General features: G+C 53.1%; 5 protein-coding genes across 5 annotated transcripts; 4 read left to right on the top strand and 1 right to left on the bottom strand.

Annotated features, from left to right (window-relative positions):
- Positions 1-2,393: 2,393 nt before the first annotated feature.
- V2A60_000965 (DUF1765 domain-containing protein) lies at positions 2,394-6,014 on the top strand (the record flags this gene model as incomplete). Its single annotated transcript, XM_083252331.1, has 1 exon — positions 2,394-6,014. The coding sequence occupies one exon, from the start codon at positions 2,394-2,396 to the stop codon at positions 6,012-6,014; it is 3,621 nt and encodes a 1,206-aa protein (XP_083108457.1).
- Positions 6,015-7,438: 1,424 nt separating this feature from the next.
- On the top strand, positions 7,439-8,102 carry V2A60_000964 (phosphotransferase family protein; the record flags this gene model as incomplete). Its single annotated transcript, XM_083252330.1, has 2 exons — positions 7,439-7,443; positions 7,505-8,102. The coding sequence occupies 2 exons, from the start codon at positions 7,439-7,441 to the stop codon at positions 8,100-8,102; spliced, it is 603 nt and encodes a 200-aa protein (XP_083108456.1).
- Positions 8,103-10,787: 2,685 nt separating this feature from the next.
- Positions 10,788-12,699, top strand: V2A60_000963 (Zn(II)2Cys6 transcription factor domain-containing protein; the record flags this gene model as incomplete). Its single annotated transcript, XM_083252329.1, has 2 exons — positions 10,788-10,847; positions 10,987-12,699. The coding sequence occupies 2 exons, from the start codon at positions 10,788-10,790 to the stop codon at positions 12,697-12,699; spliced, it is 1,773 nt and encodes a 590-aa protein (XP_083108455.1).
- Positions 12,700-15,995: 3,296 nt separating this feature from the next.
- Positions 15,996-16,487, top strand: V2A60_000962 (uncharacterized protein; the record flags this gene model as incomplete). Its single annotated transcript, XM_083252328.1, has 1 exon — positions 15,996-16,487. The coding sequence occupies one exon, from the start codon at positions 15,996-15,998 to the stop codon at positions 16,485-16,487; it is 492 nt and encodes a 163-aa protein (XP_083108454.1).
- An 886-nt stretch (positions 16,488-17,373) lies between these two features.
- V2A60_000961 (Metallo-dependent phosphatase-like protein) lies at positions 17,374-19,585 on the bottom strand (the record flags this gene model as incomplete). Its single annotated transcript, XM_083252327.1, has 2 exons — positions 17,374-19,382; positions 19,435-19,585. The coding sequence occupies 2 exons, from the start codon at positions 19,583-19,585 to the stop codon at positions 17,374-17,376; spliced, it is 2,160 nt and encodes a 719-aa protein (XP_083108453.1).
- Between the last annotated feature and the right edge of the window lie 3,775 nt (positions 19,586-23,360).

Genomic DNA, 23,360 nt, shown 5'->3' with positions numbered 1-23,360 from the left:
GGCTGAAGCCTTTTGTTCTTTGCATTATTATTATATTATAGTTGCTGATAATGCTATAGCAGCCCGGGCCGGTCTGCCTGATACTTAATTGATCTCCCCCTCTCTCTCGCTCTCCCCACTGCGACGCAATGTACTTACTGGTACTGCAGTACTGATAGCTATACATGGGTCCTGACGACCCCTACAAAGTAATATATCAGCATCTCGCCAGGAGAAAGACGCTTTCCCCAAAGGGGTACGCACCCAATGTATACCAGCATGGTGGTTGGTTGGGTGGCAATGGGTGGCGGGCACGATGCCCCAAAATAAAAATAATCCTGATATTAAAAATTAATAAAACAATAAATAGGTGGAAAATAAAAAGCCCATGGTGTGCGCTGTGCAGATTAGCATGATCTACAGTTTCACGGTTCCCTCGGCCGTCCGCCCTTTTTTATTATTGGTACGCAGCACCTTTTGGGAGAGAGAGAGAGAGAGAGAGAGAGAGAGAGAGAGAGAGAGGCTGAGAGGCTGAGAGGGTCGTGCCGAGCAAGGCCGTCCGTCCTGTTCTCCCTTGGAGGACCACGGTCATACTTGACGATGCTAATAAAGTGTCTTTGCTCTCCCCGGCTCCCCTTTTGGTTGGCGCTGGTCACACATGGCACAGTTCAAAGGGGCCTGGATTGATGTAACCTGTTTCTTTTTTTTTTTGTTCTCTACCCGGAATCAACTACCTTGCGTACCCGGGCGATACGCGTTCCTCGCCCAACTCAGCGTCAACGCGTTGGGGGCCATGTAGCACAATATTCCTGACCGTTCCTCCTGGCACTGACTTGGAGGGGGGGGGGGGGGAAGCTGGCTGCAACTTGTCACCAACAAAAGAGACATGAAGAGGGCTTCGAAGGAAGGGCTCGATCCTCCTCCACCCGACTCGGTCTTTTTTTTTTTTTTTTTTTTTTTTTTTTTTTTTGCTCGTGCGCTGGGATTCACTCGCTGCTGGTGGGCGTGTTCCCCTGCATCGAAACCGCCCCATAAGGTACTATCAGGTAGGCGGCGTGGCTGCCTGCCCATCGGGCTCGTCCGAGTATTATACCTACCCGTCTGCAGAGCCTCGCTACTCATACCAGTCGAGTAATTAAGCCAATGTAGTTAGTTACCCTAGTAGTCCGCACTTGAGACCAGATTACTGAATACCTAGGTAGGCTGATGGGCTGATGGGCTGATAGGCTCAACAGGCTCCCACCTGCCACGCTCTTGCAGAGAGCTGATGCTGGGCCCTCCCTGTAAATTGGCCGGTGCTTTGCTCATGAACTAGCCAGTTGACTTGGTAGGTCCTGAGTAACTAAACTACCTTAGCTTACTAGCCAACTAACTAGCCGATGGCCCCGTGCAAGACGCAATCCCCGCTTTCTCCTCCTTTGATCTGGGCTGTGACGTTGTTTGGTTCATGTACCCTGTCGGCCCTGTAATTATTATTTTTCTAATTCCTTCATTGTTCATTTTCTTCTTCTTCTTCTTCTTCCCGTCTCGTTACTCTCTCTCTCTCTCTCCCCTCCTCTCCCTCTCTCGCTTTTCAATTGGCTTGTCATGCGGTGTCGTGGGTTGTGCTAAGTCATTGTCGTTGTATCTGCCACTTTACCTTTTTGAACCTCACCACCACCACCACCACCACCTCCACAACCACAAAGACTCGATTCCCTGACCTTGCACACTTCTATTTTGGTTTTTATTGTTTTTTTTTACTCGACACTTTTTTGATTTTACTCAAATACCAACACCACTCGCTCATATCGCGCATCCTCCGCCGCTTGTTTCGCTTTAGCTCCGCGCTTGTGTATAACTGCCACACCTGCCTACACATCTCGGAGCTCAAGCTCCAGAAAAGACCACATTTTTGCACGCCAGTCCTCTCTTCCTCCCTCTGGCCGCCGTTCGCTTGCCCTCTCTTTTGCCTCTTTTGCTCATCTCCCCGTCTTTTTTGTCTTTCCATCTTGGAATCCTACACACCGACTCTGTCCTTGATTTCCGACTATACGGCCATTCGCATTCTTCCCCCCCTGATTCGCCCATTCATCCCTCGCCTGTCTTGTTATAGTCGACAACGCCCCCAGCGTCCGTCCGCTTCAACCCCTCTGCCGCAAACAGAGACGCAAACAAATTCCCCCGTCCACGCAACAACAATTCTACCCTGTTGGTCCTTCGCTCATGTTGATCTACGCCTGAATCATCTCCTGCGGCCATCGTTGCGCCGAGTTCCTCGCAACGCCCCCTAAGCTCAAGCTGCTAGCTGCTAGCTGCTCTGCGTTGCAACCCGCCAACCCGTGCGCCGTCCCTCTCGGTCCATACCAAGCGCAAAGTCTAAATCGGTAACACATGGTACTTTGCACGCTCTGACGAGGTGCCATCGACCAGCCATGGCTCCCGCCGCCACCTCGGTTTCTCCCGCCAATTTTCCTCGCTCTCACTCGTCGCCCAACCTCCAGTCGGCACCCTTCTTGAGTCGTCCACCTCTGCCGCGCAATTCGCCGTCGCTCAACAAGGAACTTCCCAGGCTCCCGTCTTTTGAATCCTTCGAGGTCCCCTCTTTCGATGCTATTCGTGATTTGGATGCCAAGCTTTCGCTTCCCGGAACCTCCTCCCCGAAACTCGATTCTTCCCCGGTCATCACGCCCGCGACAACTCCGATATCAAATATAGAAACTGAAAAGCCACCCGGCCGCTTCAAGATTGGTATTTCTAGGTCAAAAACCACGAGCCGCCCCAAATCTTGGCTGCCGAGCTTCAAATCGAACAAGGACGATGCTGCCCAGCCGGCACAGTATCTAGATATACCGTCCACGGCGAATGATGGCGCAATGCCGCGACACCCTACGCTCAAGGAGCGCAGTCATTCCGCCACGGACAGCTTTGCGAACTTTGCACGACGCTCCTGGATCTCTCGCACGCCATCTCCCAAGATTGTCACCCCACCACCAATGGACGATGCGTCTGAAAAGACACCCAAGGCCACTTCCAGGAGCACCTTGAGCAAGTTGCAACCCTTGGCGCACGTCAAGGCTTCTGAGCTCACTGCACGGTCGGGAGATGAGGTCAATGTTCAGAAAGCCGCCCCGTACAGCTCCAGTAAGGCTGGGGCCTTTTTTTTCAAACCCAAGTCGACCCCGGTCCAGGACTGGGGTGCCGATTCCGACAGCTGCGCCTCGTCAGCTGCCAGCCTGAGCCAGACTGGGCCGCAGAGCGTGGCCAGCCGTACTTCACAGTCGACGAGCTCAGAAAGGAGCAACACGACTCCCATTACTGATGATTCCTCCAACGAGATGACGCCGCAGGTTCGCGACAGCCTGTGGTCGTCTTTCAAGACCCTTGAGCTGGAATTTAAGAGTTTCACGCTCAAGCAGATGGCGCAGCGCATCATCCAAATTCAGGCCACTGTGCTGCCCTTTCTCCGCGCCACCATGCACCACCCATCCACGCACAAGCTGCAGCCCGAGGATATCGACCGCCGAGCTGTTATTCTCAACAAGTGGTGGAATGCCATTCTCGACATGCTTGATTCACAGGCCAACCAACCCATTCCAGGAGTGGACCGCCCAATCCTGCTCGAGGCCGCAACCATGGTCATGATGCGACCTGAGTGGCGTCGGGCCACGCCGGCTTTCCAAGCCCTGGTTGACCGATGCCCTACAGACAAGATCCGCTCACGATCATGGACCAGCTCTTCCCTAGACTCCCAGAATTCCATTCTGCTCGACGAGACTGCGGAGCATAGTGTACGAACCATGTTTGTCGGTAACTTGGTTCGCCAAATGTCGCTCGTCGTCGAGAAAATGTCGCTGCGACACGCGCCCATCACATTGGTCAACTTTGCCGGCAAAACATGCGCGTACGCATTCTTCTTCGCGCCTGGGGTAGCTGACATTTTGCTGCGTCTGTGGGGTCTCACACCTGAGCTCATCCGCAGAGCAGCGGATGAGCTTGGCCTGCCCCGGAGTGACGCTGGTGATGGTGAAGACATTGCCGCCCTCTTCCCACCTAAACTTGGTCCTTATAGCTGGAGCTCGCCACGATCTGCATGGAATAATTTGAAGCAGATTCCAAAAATGTCCGTCTTGGTGGCTAGAATTCCTTGGACCGGTCCTTGGGTGTCAAGATGGAAGGGGCGTGATACGGACCTCTTCTTCATTTTCTGCAAGTACTTTCACGTACTGACGGACCAATTTCTTCTCCCCGACTTGCCAATGGCTTTCAAAGCCCGCGCACCGGCATTTGTCTTTGTGCAGGCGCAGCTCTTGTCCATCATAGACTCTACCATTCACCGTCATACTGCTCTCGGCCAGGCGTACGCCCCACCACTGGTAGACTCGATGCACGGCGCCGATGCGTCGGCCATGGCGATGCCTTTGCCTCCATCAAATTTGATGAAAGGCATGGCTGAGAACAGACTGGTTGCTCTGCTCAAAGACTTTTTACTAGATGACTTTCCCGATTACGCTAGCGCCAAAGCCACATTTGCCGAAACGTTTGCAGCTCTGATGAAAGCTGCAACGCAGCGGACCTCCAAGTTTAACAATGCTGCGTGTTTTACGCTTTGCGACTTTTTGGAAGAGATTTTAGTCATTTACGACAAGTACGAAGTCAAAGAGGATGTAGCCTCGTGCATCGACTGGACATTTTGGATGGAGGTCTTCAAGCGCGTCATGAGCTCGATGAACACAATGTCCGAAGTGCGTACCCTGTCGTTTCTCTATACTGTCTGGAATATTGCTGCAAAGGAACCCTCGCGCAAGGCTGAGCTCTGCTTTGACTGGTTGCTGACAGAGGACACGTTTAACTCGTTCTTCAACAACTGGTGCCCAATGGTGCGCGCCTACTACCACCGGCTTTTGTGCTGGAGAATTTGCCGGTACGATGGATCGCTCAGCGACGTTGACATTGCTGTGTTCCGGCTCGCGGCTAAACGCTTGAGAGCTGTTTGGAGCCACTATCTCTATCTCAAGGAGACAGCCGACGAGACTGGGCGAGCTCGGCCGTCGTCCACGCCCATGTCCCCAACCGTGGGTAAACGGTTCATCATTATCCGCCAAGAGGTGCACCCCCCTCAGCCAGGCATCGTCATGGGACTCGACACGTTCGCCAGGTCACCCTCTGGCACCGATCTGGCGGCCATGGGAGACTATTTCGACTCGTCTCATCAACCCAAGAGCGACCCCAAGAAGCGGTGGTCGCTGCTCGGCAAGGTGCTCTCATTTACCAACGTCACTTCCGCAGCGGATATGCCCAACCCGGCTGGCCTGCCCAAGAGCCACTCCTTTGATGGCCTGCAGCTCGGCCGACGAGAGACGGCTACAACACGTTCCCGCCCATCCACGCAGTCGTCTAACCATTCACAAAAGATGTTCCAGATTGGTGGCAGTTCCGCGACGTCGGATACCGAGTCTCGCTGCTCATCGCCCGTGCTGGACGAACCAGGGTTCATCTTCAAGTTCATCCTGGCCTGGCAGCAGCAGAATGGTCCGAATCGTGAGCGCATCTTGAGCTTGCCGCTACTGCCTGGCCCCGCGCAATATCGCATAAATGGTCCGGGTTCTGCGAAGCGTCCGATGCCGCTCGATACGCTCCGCCAGGTCTCGAGCTCATCGCAGCCCGGGTTGATTGACCGTGCCAAGAACGCGACGCCTCTCTCATCGCCACTCGAGGAGAGCACGCGCCAACTCTCTCTTTCCGAGTCGGTGCATGGAAATGATGGCCCGGCGACCTGCACTGGCGTTTCGAGCCCGAGTGAGGAGAGCGACGCGACGCGCACGGCGACTCCCAACACGGACTACTTCACAACCGAAGATGTTCGGGCCAGCAAGCCGTCGGGCGTTTTCGCTCGCAACGCGGTCTACTCTGGCCAAGCGCTGGCGGAGTGGATGCAGGTCGTGAGCGAGTGCAACAGCTTCGTCGATCGACGCACCGACGAAGGCATCGATCGCCTGCGCGACATTGAAGTTCCGCTCCTGAATGTCGAGGGTTTCCGTAAACTCGGAGGCTAGGCATAAGACCTCCCCCAACTTTCCATCCCTGATGGCATCCATCTTGTTCCTCTTTCACCTGCACATTTTTCATTCTCCGCAGTTTTACATATACGGCGTTACTCTGGGAGTTGACATTTTTTTTTGTATAGTTTCGATCTATCCGAAAGCATGAACTGGCAGGATTGACTTTTTATCCTTTTAATACTGCAGGCTGTGTTCTTTGTTCTATGCAGCCACGAAACAAAACTCGTATATAGCATTGGGAATGTATCATTTTGTTGTTTTTAGGCGAGGGAGATGATACCCACACATCAGCACGTCAGTTGCATATCAATACCAACATTTTTTTTTTCCCTTCACACGCACGCTTCTTGATCGACTCTATTTGCGTGATGTCTTTCGAAAACGAATACACAAGGTGTCATAAAGATGGTCTCATCTACGTTGTCTTACCCTCTATCCGATTCGACAGTATAGAAAGACTGGTTGGCGCGGTGTTGGCATTTGCCAATCCAGCAAGTGCGGAAACCAAGTCACCTGGAACCCGCTCGCGACGTGCATCGTCTCGTCGGTCAGCCTGGCGGCGCTGCTCTCCGCCGTCGAGTCGTGGCAGGCACAGTGCGCGATTCCACCGACATGTGTCCCGTCACAATGCCCGCGGTCGTCTGTATCCCACAATCGACGCCGCATATAGCTTGCATAGTCCACGAGCCGTCCGAGTCGGTCGTCCCCTTGGCAAGCGAGCCTAGTGGCGCAGTGTCTGTCGGTTCGGCGCTGCGCGTAGCCTAGCGCTCTGATGGGCAGCGTTTCTATACGATGAGACGACATTGCTAATAATAAACGCATTGCCCGTCGATCCGTCACTAGTTCGCACCAAACACGGTGCTAATCCTCCACCGGCGTAACGATGCCGAGCTCCGCAGACTAAAATGGAGATGAACGGTGCCGATTCTCTTTGCAATACGAAATTGAAGTGCAAAGAGAAAGAGAAGCAAAATTGGCAGAATCATGTTATGAACACTCTTGCCATTCGTATCTAGGGACAGCTGGCTGACTCAGCACTCTATCACACCTACGGTATGCAAGACTTATAAAGGGGGGAAATCTTTCCATTTCTATCATGCACCCTGGCTCGCGAGAAGATGGCCAGGCTTCAACATTTCAATAATGAAATAGTACAACATTCGGTGCATCGGCAGCGCGATGACTTCATCACACAATTACGAACCCGCGAAAATGAGATCCTCCAAATCGCGGCAACGAAATGCGGCCAACCTACAGCCCGTTTCTTCCGATCAGAGATCTGTGGCGACTATTGCACCCGCGGCAGCTATAACCTGTCATTCTTCATCAGGCTCGCCAACCAATGTGTCTTTCGCATCCCGCTACGGCCCTGAATCGCATACTGTACGCGCTGCAAAATAGAATCAGAGATCGCCATAATGCAGTACGCCCTTCGGCCCATGCTGCCTGTCGCATGCCATCGTGTGTTTGCTGATCATCGTCAGACACCTGGCGAACTGCACCGTCCCTAAAATTCTATCGTACTGTATAGACAGTACCGCTGATCCACTGTCCACGTTTATGCTTCTCGAATGTATTGATGGAGAGCGCCTCTCGCCTCCTGAATCTTATGATTTATCTAGCGGAAAAAGAGTCGAGCTATACAAGTCTCTAGCAGATGTCTACGTTCAACTGCGACGTCAGGAATTTCCGTCAATCGGCAGGCTTACGAAAGGCGTGCGTGGAGCATGCGTTGGTGAGAAAACGGCATTCATACAGATGAACATGATGCAGCTCGAGGGCCTAGACCCAATAGACATACAAAATTCTCATCATGACGATTCGGGACTCCTCAAATCTGCCAACACATACATAAAGATGATATTGAGCATTGGATACAATGCTTTTTTGAAGAGCCGTAATGCCATAACGATAGAAATGGGCCTGGAAACCCTGTACAATCATTTCCTGTTCACCAAGCACGCTCAGGACTGGGTAGAGCCCGGCCTTGACGAGGGACCATTTGTGCTGTTCCATGGGGACTTGCACTTGTCCAACATAATACTCGACGACGAATGTCGCCTTGTCGGTTTGCTCGATTGAGAATGGAGCCGTGTTGTACCACTTCAGTATTTTTCGCCGCCTCTGTGGTTGAGCAGAAGAGATGCGGTCCAGTTGGCCAATCCTGCGTCGTGGCAAATATTTCGTGAGAATTTCTTTGCCAGGTTTTTACAAATCGTCAAATCGCGGGAGGAGGACATGTATCAAAGCAACCTCCTTCACGACGAATGGTCAGGACAGATCACTGAACGTGCCGAGCCGTTGGTTGCCAATGCCGTCGAAATTTGGACCGAGGTGGATTGGTTCATTTATCAACGCTCTTACGGCAAGGTCACCTCAGATGCCGAGGCCGCTTTGGTAGCGTTCGCTGCTGATGACCCTTTGCGCTCTCTGCTTGCGGAGCTGAAGGAGCGAGACCGTCGCATATATGATGAGGACTTGGAATTATTGCTTCAGTCCGAGAATGATGCGCAACATGGTCAAAACGATGCAACGAACCCGCGGATACCAAGTTGGAAAGCTTATTTTGAAAGTATTTCAAACAGTGCCGGTATCATCGGCACGACTATAGCAGCCTCAATTGTGACAGCTGCGATCCGATCTTGTCAAGACTGCGGTCTAGCCCCATCCCCTAAGTAGACCAATCTCCTCTTCAATCTTGGCTTTGGCCGTTTCCAGGCTCTCTATCCTGATTCCAAGCGCATCTATCTCGTTCTGGAAGGTGAGGGTCACCCTGTCTTTGTTACGTATTCTCATTGCCGCAGTTGACGAGGCCAAGAGCTGCATCTCCGTTTCGTCGGTAATCTTGTCTTTCAGTTCCTGCATTCTTGCCTGAGTAGCCTTGATTTTATCTACTATTTTCTCTCGCTCTTTGATTTTTTCTTGGAGCTCCTCGATTCTAGCGCGACTGATTTTCTTGGACATGTTCGTAAAGCGTGCAATGCGGTGTATATATCTGGTAGTCAGTCAGAATCTAACCCTTGAAAAGAATGTGCTGCAGAATACCATGTGCACAAAACAAAGTTATTCAAAACAGAATCATTTCGATTTCAGCTATTCCTTTGTTCTGATGTCACGGGGCTTTGGTCGATGAGGACGAAACAGCGGATGTTGATGAAGCGGGGTGGTAATCGTACCACAGGTCAACCTTTCGAGGTGCATACTTGCCAAGGAGGCTCGAACCTGGCATGAGCTCCATCGGTCATTGAATCCGCTGATTCTTGTTTCATCGCAATGAGCGCGAATTTATGCGTTTTCTGTTCCAGCGTCTTGCGCTGTAGCCGCTGCGCTGAAGGTCTATTAACTCGTCGGGCGGCATCTCGCATACGGGTGCGTCACCTAATCAGTCATGCATGGAAGGGAAAACCGAGAAATCACATTGAGATTTAACATTCTAGATTGAGGTTGCGGATGGACGGCGCCTGTGAGCCGAAACTGCCCCGACTTTGCGGCTTGCCTCTGCAAAAGTCGCAAAACTTGGTTGTCGGCGTGGCCATCTCTGGTCAAGAGCTGGCGCACCGGGCTCGATTTCAAGTCTAAAATCGGCGCTTGCAAAAAAAAGCGAGACTACATGGGCCCTTCTAATCGATCTGTTGTCTGATCTAGATGCAGAATATAGCGCGGATTTTACTCCAAGAGCGTCGTGTAATAGAGAAGCTTTGGCCTTTGATCAGGCCACCGCCTGAAGACCAATGTTCAACTTGCAAGGCCTTCAGTGCACTTGTACCAAGATATTCCTGATTTGATACAATATCATAATCCTCATCAGATTCACTCCATCTGTTCCACCGCAGCAGCTCAGCCAGCGCACTGTGCCTTGTGTGCCAGCATAGAGAGGCATGCAGTGCAACGAGCATGGCAATCCTCAATCCTCAAATTAGCTACACTATTCTGGCTGAGGATTCTAGTCATAACATACTGCCAAACCCTTGCAACCTATAACTAGCAGATGTCCACTTCCTGCACTCTTCCATTTCTGTTTCCACTTGTAGCACTTGAGGCGATTGGCCCAACCTTGTCTGGTTCCGATATCTTGCGTAAAATGGGCATATTATACAATTGCAAAAGTCGTTTCCAAGCCTAGACATTTTTTATGCCTCTTGAATATGAATATTATCAGCTTGTATGAATACTCCCATGTTTTTTTTCATTGATCTTTCCCAGCGTATTATATTGAACGTTGTTATATGTCTCCATCTGAAAATAATTTATTCAACAGTAGGGCAATCAAGATGATAATACTTTGTCAACAGTTGCAGAACGATTAGATAGTTGCTATGTATACAGAATGGAAAATATCAACTTTTTGCATATAGCTCGTTTCTCCATCATACGCTATGAGAGAATACGGGGCTGGCGGAACAAAACGCGTAACACCACTCCGTAGTGCACTTTCCCCTCCCCTTCTCCTGTCGCAAGCTCCCCTAGGAGAGTATAATTTTATCCTAATCTATCCGCGACTGCCGCCGTGTCCTCTTTGGCCACATAGCGGCCATTTTGCGCTTAAATCCTCTTGGCGCCCCTTTCGCGATCCCACCGCCTTACTGCGTCTATGCTTCCGCTTTTGGTTGGGCTTGGACCGACTGCTAAGCTTGGCAAGCGAGTATCGTGCACACCATCCAAGTAGTTTAATATTAGAGGCGCATGTAGGTCAAAATTTTGGATCGCCGCCGCCTTTTCCCGTTTATATTTTCTTCTTCTTCGCTATTTGGGTCTGCGGGCTGCGCCATGCCAAACACTGGCAGGCCAAGCCAAGACTGCCACCTCTGCCGGCAGAGGCGCGTCAAGGTAAGTAAAGTTTGCGGAACAGGACCGCCGAGCTTGGAAGGGGGAAGAGCTAGTCTGCAGCACTCGGCTTTCCCAAGAAACGTGGCCGATTTGCAAGCGATGGATAATAGGCAGCTTCGCTGACCCGACGACTTCCTAGTGCGACCTGGCCAGGCCGGCCTGCCAGCGGTGCGCCAAGTACGGCGCCGTGTGTCCGGGCTACCGGGACCAGCAGGCGCTTGTGTTTCGCAACGCCGACCCTTCCACTCTCCAGCGTCGCAGGAAAAGGAAAGCAGGAGAGGGCGCGGTAGCGTCCGCTATAACGGCCGCGTCTAGAGACCACAACTCGTCGTCGTCGTCGTCGTTGTCATTGTCCGCTCCGGCAGTCGCCGCTTCCGAGGACAATGAGACCAACGAGGTGCCGGTGACGAGCTCCGGGATGGTCCCGGCAGCGCGGGGCCCCGAAGACGGCGGCGGTAGCAGCAGCAGCAGCGGCGGCGGCGGCGGCGCGATGGTGCTCGGGCGGCACGTCACGGAGCACTGGACGGCACAGTCGGTGCCGCTGCTGCTGGACGTGTACTCGACGCTCGACTTTCTGCGGGACGTGTACGCGACGGGGAGCCGCGGCGGGCCGCTGCTGTGGTCGGCGCACATCTTCACGCGCACGTACATTATGAACGTGCGGTACCCGACGCACGTGGCCGACGGCCTCCGCGGGCAGACGCAGCGCGAGCTGGCCATGTACATGGGCAAGACGCTGCGGGCCGTCAACCGGGCGCTGGGCGCGCCGGGCGACGCGGCGCGCGACGACATCCTCGCCACCGTCTGGGTCCTGGCCAACTACGAGGTGCTGGCGGGCACGATCGGGCGCCAGCAGCCCGTCAACACGTGGCAGCTGCACGCGCGCGGCCTCTACGCCATCCTGCAGGCGCGCGGCGCCGCGCCGCTGCGCACGAGTGCCGGCCGCGCCGCCTTCTGGCCCGCCTTCAACATTGTCCAGCTGCAGGCCCTCATCGTCAACGCGGCGTGCCCGGCCGAGACGGACGCGTGGCTGGCCGTCTGCGAGCGCCACCACCACCGGCCCGAAGGCGGCGGCGGCGAGGCGCTGACGCTGCGCATCGCGCAGTACGTCGCGAGCGTCTGCGCCGTCCAGTCGCGCGTCATGCGCCACCTCCGCGCGGCCGACTTTCGCGGCGCCTCGGCCGACTACCTACCTCTGCGCCAGGCCCTGCTCGACGCCGACGCGGCGTTTGCCGAGCATGATGATGATGCGCGGACCTACATAAGCGACGAGGACGTGAACAACGAGGACGGTGGAGGCGACCGCCGTCGCGCGGCGGAGATGACCATGGACGTGTACATGCACAACGTGCGGCGCGCGGCCGTCATCAAGAGCCACCACCAGATGCAGATGCTCTGCAACCTGCTCACGCACCACGCGCCGTGCCCCGTGCCGCTGGCGACGCTGCTCGCGCACCGCCGGCAGGCGCTGCACCGCGTCAACGAGAGCGCGCAGGCCGTCGTCGACAGCCTGCCGGCCGCCATGGCGCCGCTCGCGCGCGCCACGGTGCTCAGGAGCCCGCAGGTGCTCTTCGACGCCATGCGGCTCGTCTTCCCGCTCTTCCTCGTCGCCCACGTGCCCAGCACCCGCCAGGAGCACAAGGACGTCGCCCTGCGCGCCCTCGCCTTCATCGGCAGGGAGGTCGGCATCCGGCAGGCGCTCGTCGGCGGCGGCAGCGGCGACGACGACGGGCCGACCGTGCCGCTGCCCCGCGAGGCGCGCGCGCCGCTGGCCACCGACGACGATGACCTGCTGGCCGACCCGCCGTGGGTGTCGCCGCCGCCGCGGGACTATTCGCTTCTGGGGTTCTGAAAGGCGCGCGCCGCCGAGAGTTGCGGCGCGAGGCCGGAGGGCCGAGTTTGGGGGTTTGCGGGTAGATGCTCCGCTTCTCGAAGCTGAAACCGCTGTCTGGCTGCCAGCATGCGAGCCTACAGCATGATTGCAATATCCGGGGCCTTTCCCTGCCTGCGCTGATCTTCATCCAGAAAAGGGCCTCTCGGGAAGAAGCCCTGAACGATACATCGATTTACTCCATCTCTCTTTTCGGACGAGAGCAGCTGCGCGGCAAGACATGGACGCAATTGATACCGTGGGGGGCTGTCTTGTTGACAAGACTCTTGATCATCTGCCAAGAACGACACATGTTTGCCGTCGTTTCTGGCCACGAGGTACGGAAGACTTTGTTTCCATAGGTCAAGCAACTCATATTGCCACGACCTCGGAACTGACGCGCTTTACGATTTGTACGCCTCCATTGATGTTGTTGCGCGTCCCAATAAAATCATGTACATACACATCTATTACCAGTTCGCGTCCGACATGCTCACGTCCACGTGTTGGACTTGCTACATGTAGATAGATACACCAAAATCCAGAAACTGTCGTAGACAAACCTTTATCAGACCCCTCTACTCGTTCGTGTCTAGCTCGGTTGTCTTGTCTTGGACGATAAGCTCTTGGCAGACGTAGGACCCCTAACTTACTCGGCCGAGTGAACACCACCTCCCCTCCTTTTCTTAAGCCCTTTGGTGTGGCGTTAGTATCCTTACTTACACGTCCTGCTCGCAAGTACTGAGTAGCCGTTTTCGGGACAGGAAACAGAATTACACCAAATTTTTTTACCACATTCTCCAAAATTCCCATGTCCACAAAAAAGATAAACCAGCCGGACCCTATTTCCGCAGGGCTGCTGACAAGGCCCCGCGCTTGGCAAGCGCTATTTCCCTGGTTTTTCAGTGGGGAGGGGAGTCGTTGTTCGTATTTCTTGCATCGGGCCTTTTTTTCTTCAACCTCTTCTTTTGCCTTTGGTTGATCGTACCTAGGTTTTGTTGGGGCAAAAGGTCGGCTGTGCGCGGCCCCATCTGGTGGTCGTTCCGGAAGGACAATCGGTCCAAAAGGCGTTAATGGTTTTTTTTTTTTTTTTTTTTTTTTTTGAATTTCTTTTCCCTTTTTTTCCCGCGACTTTGCCACTGAGCCTTTTGCATGCGGGTTTTGGTTCCTGAGGTTTGTTTATGTTGCTGCTGTTGCTGCTGATTCTCGCCTGGGATCCGCGTTCGGATCGCTGTGACGTCACACTTTTGGTTCTCTCCCTTTGGGGATGCATGTGCAAAGCAAAATGCAGATTGCGAGGTAGCTTTTGAGAATACGGCTCTCCGAGAAAAGGGTTGCAAAAGAGGCAATGAGTAAGTAGTTATTTGGTGCTGAAGTCGGCAAGGGTGAGACATGTGTTGCCTGAATGCAGAGAGAGATTGACTATGCAGCCCTGCTTTTGGCGCGACTGCTAAGTACAGCTTGCATTGCAGGTACAGTGGTTAGTGGTACTGGCAATTACTCGAGGGGCGATCATGGCCCAGCGCGGATGGTAATAAAGTTTCGCACTTGCTGCTCCTCCCGTAGCAAGGATCAACAACGCTTGGTTGTTACTGATATAACCCAAACTTGTTTCACTTGTAGTATATCAGTATGCGAGAGATTGTCTCTGCCGGGTCCGGGTGCAGCTCAGTGCGTGCCCATGGTAGAGCCGCGATTCAATGAGAAATACGACTTGACCTAAGGGGGGCGCAGCATTGTAGGGCTGACCCTGGGCAATGTTGCCCACTGGTGAACCCGTCCCTCTCTCTTGAAAACGCTTCATAGCGGCGGCTGAGCAAACAACGGGCAGTTGGGCCGCCAAGCCGCCTACAACGGGGGGGGGGGGGGGGGCGAAGCCGGGTTAACGCGAGCCCGTCATCGTCGTCGTCGCCAAACTGCTTGGTTAGCGGGAGCGTTGGTGGATGAGGGCAAGCCGCCCGGCAAAGCGCCATGTAACGTGGCCGAGAAAGCCGTGGCGTGCATCGCCGCCGCTGTGAGGTCATACTGGTACATACGAGCACCCGTGTCTGCTGGGACCCCTGCACCCTGACCGGACCCGAAGTGATTAAGCACAGATTACTCCGTACTGGTTGACGAATTTGTGCCCAGATCGACAGCAGCGGATGACGGAAGCGTGTACCAGTACACGAGCAGGTTTCAGCTTGTCTCGATGCGTTTTCGTTTCGTTTGTACTCGGCAACCAAGTAGACAATCGCAGAAACTTGTCGACCATTGTCAATCATCAGCCTGCTACTTCTTGATGTAATCCCGTTTTCCTCTTTTCATGAGCAAACGGGAAAAAGATTAGAAAACAGAGACTTTACCCGGTCTGGAGACGGAAGGCGGCGGCGGCGGCTTACTAGACAAAGAGGGAAAAATCCTGGATGGGCATTTCCCAGTTTTTGGAGCAGATTTGATTTTAGCGTCCCTGGTAGCCTGGTTAGGCAGCATGTGGTGGAATGTAGGTAGTGGCCAAGCACTAAGTGGTAACTAAGCATGCTAAAAGGTACCAGTAGGGGAGTTGGCATGGGCAAAAAAAGTGCACCTTTACGCCAGCCAAGACGGCACTACTCACGAGTCACTAGATGTCCCCCTTTGCCATCTCCGCAACGCCACCACCCACCCATCCATCCACCATCCACCCCACGCCACCCCCAACCAGAAACTGGGCCTTTTTGAATCGGTTCACCAACGACGAATGAGAATGACAATCCCAGGGACCTTTTTTTTTCCCTTCCTGTGTCGTATGAGCGCACTGCTGAACCTAAAAAGGGTAGGTCGAACAACCAGGGGTGGAGATTGGCTTCTTTCTTCCCTTTCCTACCCACCCAACTGACTCTTTTTATTCCCGTCCGCCGCCCCTCTCCCTCTCTCTCTCCCAGACTTGTCTTGGAAACACACACACAACTCCTCGCTTCTTGCGTCGACAGCTTCATCTGTGCCCCCCTGTTTCCTTGTGTCTGTTTCTATCTACTTGTTTTTCTATCCTTGCAGTTTTTGTTTCAACCACCAGTCCGTCTTTGCCGGCAAATTACATCTACATCCTTTTAATACTCGGCGTTTCAACCGGCTGCATACATACCACTGCTACAACAACTGCCACCTTGTCTCGCAGACAAAATCCGTACAGACATTCACGATCCGGATATCACAACTCTGCAATTCAATCGACCTTGTCATCCCAACCCACCGCAGTCCATTGATATCCCTCTGCAACTACTCGCATCAACAACCAACCAACCAACCAACCAACCACAATGGCAACCATCTCTCTGGCACCTCCGCTTCATCACCCTCCTCCTCCTCCCTCCGGCCCCAGCCCTTCTCCGACTGCCGGTACTCTGCCGGTTCCGGTCCGCCCCAAGTTCAACTCGCAGCTCACCTCGGATCGCCTGCGCGAGGGCGCCGGCCTGCGGCTACCGCCCTTTGCCGTTCGCGCGAGCAACATACAAAAGGGACGCCGGTCCGTGTTTCGCGAGATGGGCCTCGAGGACGACGTGGCTTTTGGCGACGACACCTACCTCGTCGTCCGCGACGACGCCGCCAAGAAGCATGCCTCTGCCGAGCACGACGACGACGACGACGCCACCTCCGCCACCACAGGCAGTCGCGGCATTGTAGGGAACCAGCAGGCCTCGCGACCTTGGTACACCAAGCTGGCCCCCCGCCCGGCCCTGGCCAAACGCCAGTCCAGCCACGGACGCATCGCCATTCCCGCCGTCAATGTGGTCAGCCCGGACTCTCAATAAGGCGGACCTCCCTTTTTCCCTTTCCCTTCCCAGCTACATTCATGTCTCGCCTACGAATACGCGTCTGCCGCGGACTACTCATTCTCACGACTGCACCATGAGCAACTCGTTGAAATGTGCAACATACCCCAGCCTGGTGCTGTCAACGTTTGATGCACACACACACACACACATACACACATCCATACCCCTCTACGAAATACCTTCTTCATGTCACAATCCACGAACCTACAATATACTTATACCACGTGTTCTCAACATACAACTACGTTCACAGAAAACGGCACATGCCCTTTTACGAGGGCGCGGCCTTGGCGTTTCAGGATTGGTGGTTTTTTCATGTAAACTCCATGTACACAACACTCGCTATATTGGCTTAACTTTATTACTTTTAGCCCCATATATATACCCGGGCGGGCTTCAAGGGGGTGCGCAAGAGTCAAAACGCAGAGGACTCTTGATTAATGAGGATGCTAATGTTTCTTTTTTACTTTTTGCTTCCTTTCTTTTTCGGTCAATTCCGTTCTTGATACGTTTCGCTTCGGTAGCAATCATTAAAAACTTGACTTGCCCGCTAATTTCCATTTTGATATGATGTGTATTCATGCAATTTGTTCTTCTGTATGCTAAGAACCTTTGACCTTGCCTGTTCCGGTCCCAATGCCTATATATATCCAGAATCATCCGATTCATGACAACGCCTAATCGACAATATGCTAGCTTGGAGAAAAATGAACAAACAGAAACAGAAAATGAGCAAGTAGCGCAAATGCAGCAAAACGTAAAACAAGCGACGCAACAAAGAGACAAGAAGAGAAATAAAGAGGGGGAAGAAGAAGAAGAAGAAGAAGAAGAAGAAAATAAAAAGGCAAGCAATACACAGGCCTTAAAAGTCCTCTAGATCGTCGTCGTCCATGGTGCCAACAAAAGCACGCCGCAGAAATTCGATCCACAGCTTATTCTTCTTGCCCTTCTTCTTCTTACCTTTTTTGCCTTTTTTGCCCTTCTTCTTCTTCTTCTTACCCCATGCGTCTACATCACCCACCTCTTCCTCGTCATCTTCATCGTCATCATCCCCACAGCTTTCTTCATCCTCCTCCATGTCCATGGCATCCTCAGCCGTAGCAAAGTTATCATCGTCCACGCCGATACTGTGCGCCAGCTTGAGCATCTCTCGCACCGTCAGATCCGCGAGTTGGTACCAGTCGTCGTCGCGCGTATCATACTCGACCTCGAATTTCATCGGGTTGACGGGGTGGTCGCCCTTGTGTTCGGCCTCATTGTTGATGCGCGTGAGGTTGGCGTAGTATTGCGTAAATGCCAGCCAGGACAGTGTCTGTGGCATGTACGCTGGGCCTGGCAGCGAGCTCTCGTCGGGTCCCGGAGGGACAACGAGTGATGGCGGCCCAGGGCCCTTTCTCTTCTTCTTCTTCTTCTTCTTCTTCTTTTTCTTCTTCCCGTCATCGTGCACAGCATCATCATCCTCAAAAAGGTCGGGAAACAGCGCCTCAAACTCAGACTCGGTCATGGCGGGCTCGTCTCGCGAGCGGCGCTTGAGTTCTTGAGTCACAAACCCATCCTCTTGCGGACGCTGCAACTCCATACCTTGGATGGTGGACGGTGTACCATGTACATCTTTCCAGACGGGATTGTCTTCGATGCCAGTGATGTTGTATTCGTATACACGCATTGTCGGAAAGTAGTTGGGAATGACGCTCGGCCCGATCATGGAGATTTGATACCGCTCGGCGTACTTGCCACCAATTTTCTTCAGGCCCTTTCTCTTCTTCTTCTTCTTGCCCCCCTTCTTCTTCTTGCCCTTACCCTTCTTGTTGCCAAACAAATTTTCAATGTCGTACTCATCGTCGTCTTCCTCCACCTCCTCATCGCCGTCCTCTTCTGAGCTTTCAACATCGTTGTCAGTGGCTTTACCAGCAGATGTGGGTAGCTTGGACCACTGCTGGCGAATATCTTGTAAATAGTCTGTTTTGCCGGAAATACCAACGGACTTGTCGTTGCCGAGGTCCATGCTCTGGCGAAAGTTGGTTTCGCCCCTGGCGAGGATGCTGTCCTCGTCAATGTCATTCGTGTCTTGCAACACAAAGTGGTCAATGTTCATGTGGCCAAAGAGAGAGCCGATAACGACATCGCGATATTGCTTCAGCCAGAGCGTGTAGCGCTGCCAGCATGTCTCGTCCCAGTTTTGCTTGTTGTTGGTCCGCGCGGGTGGGACGTGGCCCATGAGAATAGCCTTCATACCGCTGGCGCGCAGTCGCTGAAATTGAACGCGCAGCCACTCCATGTGTTTATACCCGGGCTCCGAGATGAGCGCACAGCCATCGACGGCAGCATTGCGGTCAAAGAAGAACATAGTGTTAAGGCTGAAAACAACTAGCTTGTTGGGAATAACCTCGGTGTAGAACCATCCACCGTACTCGAATTGATGGCGCTGCTCTTCAGGAATGAAGGGGCCCCAAATCTCTGCATAGTCGACGAACCATCGATTGGGACCAGGGACCATGATGTTATGGGGTAGAAAGTCATTGTTGCCAAAAGTAGGCACAATGGGGAGCTCGAGACTAGGCCCCAGCGGTGTGTCGGTCGCAAACGTCTCAAACATTTTGGCAGCGACAATGCGATTGGTACCGAGTACCTGTTCCGGGTTACGAGGGTGATTCTCGTCGTTGTCATGGCGGGCAGTGTCACCGGTCCAAATGACAAAGTCAATCTGGTCGCGAAGGTTGTCGCGCACCCAATCGAGAGTGTGATTGGCAAGAGATATCGGCGAGTCACAGTCAGAAACTTCGGCGCCAAACGTGCCGGCAAGTCCCTTGCCACTGTGGCAGCTCTTGTCGATGTCGGCATGGAACTTGTAAAACTGATCGGGGTGGAAGTCTGACAGGTCGTCAGTGACACTGTTGCCGCTGCTGCAGCCAGAGAAACAAACCTGTAATGTGCAAAAATCGCCCGGTCAGCTTTCGCGGCGCGTCGCTGGGTGCAACAGTGCCTTTCTCAATATCGAACACCTTTAGCCCAGGGGCAGCCAAGACTGAGGCGGCCAATGCCAGCAGCATTGGAAGCTGCACCGTCGAGAGCATGGTGACAAGCCGTGATGCGTGGCAGTCTAATCGCACAGCATGTCACGCCGCAGAAGACGCGCGTGGCTCGGCGGACGACGGCTCGTCCGTTGATTTTCTTTGGACCAGCGATTCTCTGGCGAGAGTCGGCTGGTGTAGATGAGGAATTCAACGAGCTACCGACCGGTTCGGTATCGTCGGCGCGAATCAGATCATCAAGTCGAAAAGTAGCTTTCAAGTGGGGTCGAGGCTGGTAGTCCAGTGGCCGAGACAGGCGCAGCAAAACACTGGGACAAAGCTACCTAGTCAAGACTCTGAAGGCCGCTCTAGAGAGCTGGAGACGCTGCAATTAGCTGCGTTTCTGGTGCTTGAGATGGGTGGCGCAGATCGATAGACCCTGGACGCTACGTCGTTTCCGGCGGATTTGGCGTAGTTCTACCCGGGTCTTGACGTTTCAGCTCTGAGATTCGGATTCAAGCCAGCGGCAGGAGAAGAGCATATAAAAGGGCGATGGAGCGCACGGGTTACGAAAGGCTTCGGCAGAAAAAAAAAGTCGCGCTCATCGTTGCGGTACGGCTTTGGGCTGGGCTGCGTTGGCTTGTACTGCCTGGTGACTGACTGCTGGTGACAGCAAACACGTCCAGCTGCTCCACGATGGGAGGCACTCTATCTGGCAGGACCAATCTCGGGTCGCTGATAGCCACACGTGCTTATGCAGGAGTGGCCAGCAGGGTAGCGCCACCTGCATGTGTGCGAACAGACGGGCTGCAGATGGGACGTTGGTGGCTTTTCTTGGGTCGCTTTCTCGGATGGTGGTGGGCATCATGCGGAGGGGAAGTGTGGGTGGTGTGGAGGGGAGGAGAGGTTGGCTGACAGGCTGCAGGAAGAACGTACAGCGGCATAAAAGAGAGAGAAAAAGCCGATCAAGAAATGCAGCGGGCAAGAAAATGACCAAAAATAGGAGTGAGTAGTAAACTTCATCTACATTCATCTAAACACAAACTTGCAATCAGCAGGGCCCGGGGTTTCCCCTTTCCATCTATATTGACGCCTAACTCAGCACCGAGAAATAACTATATTCTCGCCTCGCCAGCCTGCTAGAATCAGCATTCACGTAACGAGGGCCTTAGTTTTCCAGATATGCAAATATAGAAGCTTGTTTGTGACCAATAACGTCGCTCAACAATGAATATGTTATTGTTAGACGCCATTGTGTTGCAAGTTCATATCTGAGCCTGTGGGCATGAGCACGCGACCATTGACAGAATCTGCTAGACCCGAGTCGAAACAAATCACAGTAGTATGCAAGAATCACGGGCCGAATGTTAGAATAATGCAGCATGTAAAGATATTTTATGTACAAAGGCCGCAAGACCAGCCCGCTCTACTCGCAACAGCATTACGACGAGTCGCTCCCATTTTCACTTGACAAACAAAACAGGAAAAATTGGCACACGAAAATAGCAAAATTCCCCTAGTCAAGGCAAATCATATGCGCAGGTTAGTTTGTGAACACTGCATGCGAAGGCTTTACTGCCAGAAAATCAAGCAGACACTACCAAGACTTGCACGCTGCGAAGATCAACGTACATCACAACCGTATCTATTTTCAATACGACTTATTCCAAGAGAAAAAAAATATATACGATGAAAGAAGAGAAAATATTCCGGTAGTATGAAGTTGCTGAGAGGCGTTCAATGAACAGTCCACTTTGTACAAACAGTAGTCGCTGGCCACCACGCTCCTACTTGTTACCATACTAGTGTCCAAGGTTCGTCGGGTTCGGCCCGTTACCCTGAGTCATACTCTTGTTTCCACGGTTAATTTCAGAGTAAAAGTAGCGCTCAACGCAGTTGACGCCATCAAGAAATAGCATGGCTTGCTCAAGAAAGTCATTCCCATGGTACTCGGGCCCGGATCCCCTGAACTGCGCCTGTGCCAGCATACGACTACACGTTCGGCCATAGAGATGAGAAATAACACGACGACTCGCAACGTATCTCTGTTAGCCAGACTTTTACGCCTCTCTTGGTGGCACTTGCGCAGATGCCAAAGAGGAAGACGGCCAAGTCATCGACTGGTCGTTGTGCTAGCGCACGGGAATAACGTCAATGTTGCAGCCGTGACACAGGTCCAGGAAGCGCATAAGCCAGTAGTTTGCGTTGCGACGCCACTGGTCAGTACGACTCTTTTGTGTAACCCAGAGCACAGGCACGAACTCATCGCAGTTGATGTCAGCGTTGGTCCTGCTGTCCCAGTTGTAAGCCACGAGACTTGGCTCCTGGAGAAGCCGCTGATGTCAATTCCATCGATGTAGGCGAGACTGCGTTGACTAGCAGATACGGTGGTCGCGAAGACAGCCGCAGCCAGAACGATCCGCAATCCCATAATAGCAGACTAGAGGAGAGTAAATGGTCATCGTAAGACAGCTACTTATTGTCAGCGCACCAAAGCCGGTTTCTAAGAGGACGAAACAGCTTCTTATATCTCGGCAGACTATAAAACTAGAATTTGTTGAGCTACAATTCATAGAGACGGCACATCTCCTCCGTCAACTTGTTTCACGGAACCTCATTCGGAGACTACTCCGCGAGGACCCTTCTATCCCAGCTCCACACGACTTGAGAGTCTTGAATCTCGAACCTTCCGGCCTTGACAATCATAGGAGGAAATATCAAAATATTGATGGATAGCTGGTAAGAAAATTCCGGATCCTGAGCTCGAAGAGGCTCGGCGAACCGAGCCCATCACCTGCGCCGCCGCCTGGCTATCGATGAGAAGCTGCTCAACCGGAGCGACAGTCAGATTTGGGTGAAGTGACCGCGATATAGCGGCTTGCAATCCTCGATCTACGCCCATTTTGGGGCGCAAGTTCATTGCATAGACCCAGGGCCAGTCCAATGCATGATGGGGCCGAAGGTACTCAAGCGGCATAGGCTCGGTTCTTTAGGAATAGGTGCATGGTCACCGCAAGTCAGGAAGGTTTTCAGTACGTCGGGATCACTCGGCCAGAGCTATACCTCCACTCTAAGAATCGAAGGTAGACGATTGGAGCAAATCTCTCCAGGGCGCCCGATGCTTCCTTTGTGTTCCTGTAGAAGTGTGATACGTGGACAACGCATCGGCTGTACTACCAACTCAAGCCACGCCACGGCCAGAACAGGAATATAGAAGGTCCGCAAAAGTCCAAGTTTGCTCTCAAAGTCGAATTGGGTTTTTTTAAAAAAAGGAAAGAAAGAAAAGGGACCGGAGAAATTGAACGAAAACGCGAACTTGACAACAGACAGGATCGTCATTCGGTGGCTTTTAGTCAGCCAGTGCTTTTACATGCTTAATGACATCGAGATAATACTCTGCACCGAAAATTGGCAACCTAAAGGAAATAGATGGTGCTCGTCCGATAAATAGTGAGACACGACTATTTCCGAACAATGACCAAGACATCACCAACTCTCAACGCCTTGGTATCACAAGCTTACCACAGAGCCACCCACCCACCTTCGAAAGAGCGTTGGCAGAATCTCGCGCTGCGGTAGAACCGGAGCGAGAGCCGACTCGCGAGAATACGTCGATCCTTCTACCCGCAGTACGCCTCGCAGCGATCAAGATAACCTGATCTAGTCAGCCTGCAGCGCCTCACTGTACCTGCATCTGCAGTTGAAGGAGAGGTACGGTACGAAATAAGGGCCCCCTGCAGCACCGTATTTGCACTGTACACGGGCACTGCCGACCGCAGCCAATCAGCAATTTGGTCGCCCCACCTTCAGGGACGTCTTTAGTGTCCGATTTTTCCAA

The sequence above is a fragment of the Cordyceps javanica genome, chromosome 1, assembly GCF_051103115.1.
Source record: "Cordyceps javanica chromosome 1, complete sequence".
Classification (NCBI taxonomy): Eukaryota; Fungi; Ascomycota; class Sordariomycetes; order Hypocreales; family Cordycipitaceae; genus Cordyceps; species Cordyceps javanica.
The sequence above is the reverse complement of the archived record's forward strand: the minus strand, read 5'-3'. Positions and strand labels throughout refer to the sequence as shown.